This window comes from Acartia tonsa, chromosome 11, assembly GCF_053477335.1.
Source record: "Acartia tonsa isolate MP-2025a chromosome 11, ASM5347733v1, whole genome shotgun sequence".
In the NCBI taxonomy this organism is placed as follows: Eukaryota; Metazoa; Arthropoda; class Copepoda; order Calanoida; family Acartiidae; genus Acartia; species Acartia tonsa.
The window spans coordinates 5,859,311-5,867,766 of NC_137270.1; the positions used below are offsets into that span (position 1 = coordinate 5,859,311).

Sequence of the window (8,456 nt, forward strand, 5' to 3'; positions counted from 1 at the left end):
GGTGATATTTATATCAAAATTATTGATAATGACAGTTACACCTACTATTTGTCCAAGATTATGCAGTTTTACTACATGCTTATAAATATATTAAATGCTATACTAGACTAAACTAATGTCTTGATATAAAAACAACAGCACAAAAGATTAACTGGGCATAGAACTATATGACTATTCTCATTTGTGGAGAAAATATTACTTTTGACACATAATAAATCTCTGCAGAGAGAAAGTAGAAAGGTAATTTCCAAGCTAAGTAATCATATACCAAGCACCCACTTTCATATATTTGTTCAATTCCCCATCAATTTGTAGAAAGTTATCAAAAATTTACTTTCATATTGAATATTGTATTAATTTGAACATGTATTCTATTTTGATTATTTGAAAATAAACATACAAACATTTTACAAAAAATTTTGATTGGTGGGTTTTTTAAGTAATGCAAAGAAGTTGTTAAAGAAATATTAAACCTGTAGTAAAAGTATAATAAGCCAAAGAATCTACAAGAAAATACATCAGTCAGATTTCAGTTGCGGACTTGCACAAGGTCTATATTCTTTATTTTGTATGCTAAAATAATTGTATGTGTTATACCATGTTAGTTATTAAATAATTACATTATGTTTTCAATTAAAGAAAACTTTTTATTTAGGTGTTGTCTCAGTCTTTCATTCAGAAGTGTCAGTCAGAACACCTGTCTAGTTATCAACCCAATACACCCCTCTTCACTCCCCCCCTCCCAAATTGACAAGGGTCTGTCATCTATATTTTATGAAATATAAAAGTACAAAGTAAAAAAGAACATAAAATTGCATTTGCAAACAAATGTAAGACATAAAATGTAAAATATAAAAAAATCCATCTAAATTTCAAGTATAGCTCTCTTCACTTCAATAATATTTACCTTTGCTCTCAAAATATTGTATGTCAAACATCTTAACATTTTCCTGTATTTGTGTTTCATATACTTTTACTTGTTTCCTATGAAACAAATATTTAACATTCTTCTTATTGTGACACAAATATACGTGTTTAGCAAACAATGTTGAAAGTTATTTTTAAAAATACATATTCTATTTGTGATAATAGTAAGTGCATTTTGACTACATAAATATTGTAAAGAAATATATTGTAGATAATGGAGTTATGAGTTATTTAACAATATGGCTGAAGCCTTTAACCCTTAACAGTTGGGCCTCTTGCCACACCTTTATCGGTGGGAGGGAGGTAGGTTGTGCTAAAATTCCATAAAGTTGTGAGTTTTAAGGCTTAAAAACAGTATTAGAACATATAATATTCACTAAATAAGTGATTTCTTATTGAAAAGAACTATAGACAAAAGTTTTAAGTTAACATAAATTTAATTGTTCTACTACTGTTTTTAAGCCTTAAAACTCACAACTTTCAGCACAACCTAACTCCTCCTTTTTATATAATTTTTTCTTAAAATTTCTATAAAATGGCGAATAAGTCTAAAATTACATTATTGAAAATATTTAAGTTAAATCTATGAAAAGTAGCAAAATAATTTTTATAGTTTATCTGCCTTCTATCTTTAACTATAAAAACCATTATGTTTCGGTTTTTAAAGTATATACTAGGTTTACTTTTGATATAAAAAAAATCACTTTCACATCCTCAACTGACTATACTTTGATTTGATTGCATCTTCTGTTTGTAGAAAAAGAATGGAAGGTTTTTACACTTACATTAGGGAAGATGATGGGATATGTGGAAGGGGGGGGGGAGGAGGGGCAAAATTTGAAGATAAAAGATTTCTCCATTACATGATGAAAGAGTTGTAATTCTTTACCTAGGTGTCGATATTTGACTATACACATACACATACTTAACACACACACACACACACACACACCTACACACACACACAACCATACACGCACACAAATAAACTTTATAACATGCTGTAGAATACAATGAATGTAGAGAACAATTGTAAATTGTAATAATAAGAATTGTTTGGAAAACTTTTAGAAAAAAGAATCACTTTTGCTTTTACTAATTAAAACTTTATTGAAATAAGGGGAAATCAGTTGTAAAAACATATGAATAAATTCAGATATGTCTTGAAATACATCCACATAGGTATGCCTATCCTTTCCCATTTAATTAAACTAGCAGCTACGCCCCTAAGGGCCTCTAGGGGCACGTAAAATGTTTTCTTTTCAAGATCAGCTGATTATATCTTATTTTTTGTTGATTTCTCTACTCTTCCCCCAAATATCTATTCTTAAAGAAGGGTTACCATCAGATTGAAGGAACATATCAGGACCTCTAATATGTTTATGTAGTACTTTATATCGTTGAAGAATAATCAAATTTATTTACATACTTTTTATCCTTGTGTACCCACGGACAAGGCCATGTTGTAGTACAAAACTCGGACCATGACATTAAATAGTACCCAAAATATTTCAAAGACAACGCCAACTTAATCAATTGTCTTAGACTGAACATTGGGTTAATCAAATATTTATATCGAAATAAAACATAATTAAAATTTTTTTGAGTATTATTTTTCATTTAACATGGTCCGGTTTCCGAGCCTATACATGTCTCAATCGCTGGGTATCCAAATGTGAATATCTATCCTAATCAAATGTATATGTACTCTCTCCCTATTAGTGATAATACAATTTATTATTACTAAAAATGCATTACTCATCCAATAAATCGCATTCACAGAAAAAAAATACTTACATTACGTAAGTAAGAAATAATAGTTATTTCTCGCATCGTATTATAAACGGCTTTCCGCGGATATAGAATGTACAATTATAAGATTAAAACCAGTTTTTTAGCCGCTAGGTGCCGTAGGCACGGGCTAAAAAAAACTGGTTTTAATCTTATGATTGTACATTTCTATATTCGTAGAAAGCTGGATATAATACGATGCTAGACATAGTTTTTTCGTATGGATGAGAACCGGTTCCTATCCACCGGATTCGAATGAATACGAGAAAGTATATTAAGAAGAAATGTTACTTTTAGGCTTTCTATCAGCTGCGTCCCTGGCATCTAGGGGGTCTTTATTCAATAGAAAAGGAATGAGCTAAAAATAGCTTAAAACAATCCCGAAGACTTAAATCTGTAAATAAAATATCCTAGAACCATCACGAGGCATATGTGAAGCTTCCTGAAAATGGAGAATAAAATCGGTTCAGTAGATATAAAATGCTTCAGTTTTATAAAACTTTTTACATGGCTTAATAATTCCATTTTTATTTGATTTTCAGGAAGGAAAAAAATTTTAGAATTCTTTCTTCTAAGTTTGTATATATGTAAACTTTATTTTAAATTATGAAATAATAAAAAGTTGTTGATTTAATGTTAAAAAACAAAGTGGGGGGTTAGAAATTTTGCATTTTTATTAATTTTATATCAATCAAAGTTTAGTGTTTTTACAACATTGTTAAAATTCATGTGTCTGTTTGTCCTTTAAGATCTCAAAAACTACTTAAAAACATTTTTATCGGGAAAGCTTTAAAAGCTTAGATTTCTTAAACAATTTTTTTTCTGTTTAAACTCTTGGTTAAACTCTAAGACGGCATACCGAAGAAACCAAATTTTAAAATATTTCTTATCGTTTAGTAAAATATTAACACCTCCTTCTTATTTATTTTCATTCCCCCCGCCCAAAATAATGCCCCATGCAAAGAAAATTCCAAAATATTTTTATAGATGTCCTGAATTTTAGTTTCCGAAAGTGTACCTAGCTTCCGCGTCCTATCTCAATATTTACTACTAGCTAAAAATGCTTCAAACTTCAAAAAAAATTATAATTTTGAATGTATAATATATAAATCGTTTATACATTATATCGCTTTTACCTTTGACCGGAGTAGCTGAAAATAGCGTTTGCAATAACTGGGTTATCTGCTGTACAACTTTGGAAATTAGGCAAGAAATAGGCAATCCATTTTCAGCACATCATTTTTATAACAACAAAATACAAATTTGGTTCATGTTGCTTAAATCAATATTACAGCTCTAACTATCTGATTTTATACTGTGAAGATTTGGTAAAAAAAGGCATCAAAAACAGCTTGAAGACTGAAGCCAAAGAAAAGTACATATTTGAATATTACAAATAGTTCCAACTTCAAAGAGGCAAAATTTGAATAGAAAACTTAATCAAAAAACGTATTTGGCTGATGAATAAATAAATAAATGGGTGAATATATGAAAAAAATTGATGACAACATCCATAAAAGCGAAGCTCTAAATCAAACGGTAGAACAAACGAACATGATTAATAGTAGACTGTCAAATCTTAGTAAGCAGAATATTGTTTTAAAGGTACAAAAATTGTAAATAAACTTGTTGCATTCTGTTTAAGGACATACTTACATTTATAGGACTTCATTATAGAGATACTTTACTTAAAATGTTCTACCTTGTTGTCCTAGGAATCAATGTACTAAAAACTAGATGAATAGGATAATTATAACTGACTTTCTGCATGGTAACGCTTATATGTATAGTTGCTACGCTTTCTAAAGCCTATTTAACTGTTAAGTACAAACGGACAAACATACCCTATTTATAGTAAAGGTTTGCTTTTAAAACATATAGAGATATGCCCTGTAAAAACTCGGTTGTAACTGTATAGATAGATAGAAAGATAATTAGACAGATAGATAGATATACCTTGCATAAACGTACTCCATACTCGGGTGTAACTGTGTACCCTTCAATCAATAGATAGATAGATAGATAGATAGATAGATAAATAGATAGATATACCTTGCATAAACGTACTCCATACTCGGGTGTAACTGTGTACCCTTCAATCAATAGATAGATAGATAGATAGATAAATAGGTAGATAGATAAATAGATAGATAATTGAATAGATAGATAGATAGATATGTCTTGTATAAACGTACTCCATACTCGGGTGTAACTGTGTACCATTCTATTAATAGATAGATAGATAGATAATCAAATAGATAGATAGATATACCTTGTATAAACGTACTCCATACTCGGGTGTAACTGTGTACCATTCTATCAATCTTGAGTCCATCCAAAAGTATTCTAAACAAAATTAAAATTGTTAATTTCAATTTATTATTATGTTTATACCTAGGTAGCAAAAGAATAATGACCAGCTGGCAATATGTTTTTTAAAAACATAAATGTCAATAAAGAAGGCTATAGGTAGTTTTTAGCATTTCATACTTTTCAAAATCTCATTCAAAAAGATCTACGGAGGGAAGAACATACTCAAGTAGATATGCCAAAACAAATTGTATATTTAGAAATATTTTAAATGAACTAAGGCTATATCAAATTGAATATAAATTTATCTTCCCCCCAATATTATAATAATATAAAAATAAATGTTTATTTTATGATAAATCAATCTAAATGTGACTTTGAGCTAGTAAATAAAAAAGTTTTTAACCAAGAAGGAAAAATACATAACGACTAAAGTATCATAAATAAGAGTATTTCCTTTCCTAATATCAAAGCTATCAAAGAAAATTCACACACAAAAAATCATAGGATATAATTAATTTATTATGCATTGTCCTACCCCTGTCCCCTTGAATTAAAGATGATTAAAGTCCCTGCACAGATAATGACGTCATTGGTTATTCTATCGAATGACGTCATAATCTGTAGAGGGACTTTAATCTTCTCCCCTTGAATACATTATGTACCTTTCAAATTGTTGGTTATAAAATAAAAGCTAGTGTAGTATAGTTGCATCCATCATTTGTTCAACATACAAATATTATATTTCTGAGACATTTTTTTAGTAATTCTAACAATTCTTTAATTGGAAAGTCTATTTTAGCATTGCAAAATGACAATTTAACAGTTTTTCACTGTATCTTAGGTATACTATTACACAACTTATACAATATAATAGTATATTTTCCATTATGGCTTCGAAAACCATTAAAATCCACCGGAATAGAACCGGTTCTCAGCCATACTGAAAAACTTTGTAAAACATCGTATTACAAACAATTTTCCACGAATATCAAAATAAAAATAATTAAATTTATACCAGTTTTGTACGCCCGAGCCTTTGACCTCTCAGAGCTAACACATCTGATTTAAATTTCATAAATTTTCATCTTAATATACGCAGAAAGCTGTCTATTATGCGCTATAATAAGTAACTATTATTTAATCAGGCATAAAATAGGCTCAATAAAACTTCTGAATATAGGATCATTAACATATTAACTGTGTTACTAATTGTTAATGGTTACTATGCCTAGCGTTTTTTCACTTTTAGTTTTATTTCATTCTTCATTATTTTTCTGAAATTTTATAATTTTTTATTTTATTGAAAAGAAAAAGAAAAGAAATTTTAAAAATTCAAATAAAATGACAATACAAAATTAAATGAAAAAAAGCACAATGAAAATATAAGAAAAAGGATAAGGCATTTTAGGAAAAAATTTTCAACTTTAAAATAGCATTAAAACTCAAAAAAATTCCTTAAATATAAAACTGTCTATTTACACACAACCAAACTATCTAACTTTCATTCATTTTTATCATGTTGAATTACTAAATCTATAAAGATCTTTAAATATATATTTATCTCAACCTTTCAAATACAGCCTAAACCTTTCTCATATAAATATTAAATGGTGTTAAATCAATTCCGCCTATTATCTTATCACAGCAGTGGATAATATTCGCGTAATAATGAAAAAAAACTAATATATTTAAGACAATAAATATAGAAGTATAGATTATCAATCCTTTAACTCAATCATAATATTACTTGGAAAGGGTTCACAATTTGGCACGAAAGAGCAGAGCTGGATCTTAAAATCATTTTAGTGGTGAGCCAGATCGGGGTGAGCCAACTTTCCACCAATGAGAGCACAGCATTTTATGAAATGCAGCGCTGTGATTGGCTGAAATTCGGCTCACCACTAAAATGATTTAAAGATCCAGCTCAGTTATTTTTTCATTTCATTCGTAAAATAAGTCAGCTACAAATAATTGAATTTAAAGAATAAAGATAGCTCTCGGGAAGCTTCAAGTTGGTCTGATTAACTCTCTAGGGTAATAAACCTAATAATGATACTTTAAAAAGCAAAGGAGAAGTATTATTATGCAATAATGGTGATTTAATATGTGCGGAACTGAATGCACATCACATTAAATATACCTCTTTATTTGGATTTTCATAGTCCATGTAACAATTATATTACAGTAGAAAACCAATCTATCTTAGCCCTGAATCTATTGTAATAAAGTATTTGTGATTATTCTTAGAAACCATGTTTGATTTACAGTTTATAGGTTTTACAGCAGCGAGACAATTTTGCCATCGAGGTAAGGTACAATATCTAATCCATCTTATCCTTTAATCTTTACTAATTTTGAATGGTAGATTTGCATATTTAAAAATATGAAGGGAATTGAAATTATGGTGGTTAGACTTTTTCCTATGCCTAACTATTGCTGATAGGTCCTAACCCTGCAGGACATTTACCTCCAATGCCTAACCCTGCAGGACTACCAAGTTCCCAAAAGAACCTAACCTAACCTTAAAGGGGGGGGGGGGGGGTTCTGTTCTCAACCAGACAATTTGGGAAAACGATTAATTTTTTCAATCATATTATCTGAAAAGTATTGATACATCTTTAAGCTTTCTTGTGGGAGGTAAATTGGCGCGCGAAGCGCACAGAAAAAAATTAGGCTTAAAACTTATTCAGTAGTATATCTAGAACTAGCGGCTACGCCCCTAGAGGCCTCTAGGGGGCACTTGAGGAGGAGAGAGTCGAATTTAATAATCCAATTTCTTATTTTAGATTTTAAAAGAAAAATTTAAAAAAAAAATTTTTTGGGGGGGGGGCGAAATTTTTTAATTTTTTTTTGGGGGGGGGGTGCCCCCCTCTCATTTTTAATTTTAGTAACAAAAATTTTAAAAAAAAATTCGGGGGGGATTTTTCATTTTTTGGGGGGGTTGGGTGTGTCCCACCCCCCAAAAAATAGTTATAAACCTTTACGGGACCTATGAGAAACTACCCTGTTAAGGAGAACCCGATCGGTTCAGCGGTTAGCGAGATCCTTCGGTACAGACACACAGACACACAAACACACAGACAAACAGACATCCTGTTACTTTAGTATAAGGATAAAATTGACGCTTAGAATTTAACATGATATCTTATTTTAATTTTAACTATTTTTTAATCTTATTGTGCGTTGACATATCCCTCCCCTGGGTAATGAAAATGGATATTTGGTTGGGTTAGAATACTGACAAGGACTAATGTTCTGTTCTAATATACATATAGGATTCACTTTAGTAGGTAGATAGATAGAGAGATAGATGGATGGATGGATGGATGGATGGATGGATGCATGCATGGATGCATGGATGCATGGATGCATGGATGGATGGATGGATGGATGGATGGATGGATGGATGGATGGATGGATGGATG

The 8,456-nt window shown here is 30.2% G+C and overlaps 1 protein-coding gene across 1 annotated transcript in view; it reads right to left on the reverse strand.

Moving 5' to 3' along the window:
• Window positions 1–5,777, reverse strand: part of LOC145332496 (nephrin-like) — a 195,992-nt gene extending 190,215 nt beyond the window's left edge. Inside the window, exons 1-2 of the mRNA XM_080177499.1 lie at window positions 5,694–5,777; window positions 4,991–5,064 (exon numbers count right to left, since the gene is read on the reverse strand). Coding sequence (XP_080033625.1) covers window positions 4,991–5,033 — 43 coding nt within the window. The 5' untranslated portion in view covers window positions 5,034–5,064; window positions 5,694–5,777. The remainder of the gene's footprint in view (window positions 1–4,990; window positions 5,065–5,693) is intronic.
• Between the last annotated feature and the right edge of the window lie 2,679 nt (window positions 5,778–8,456).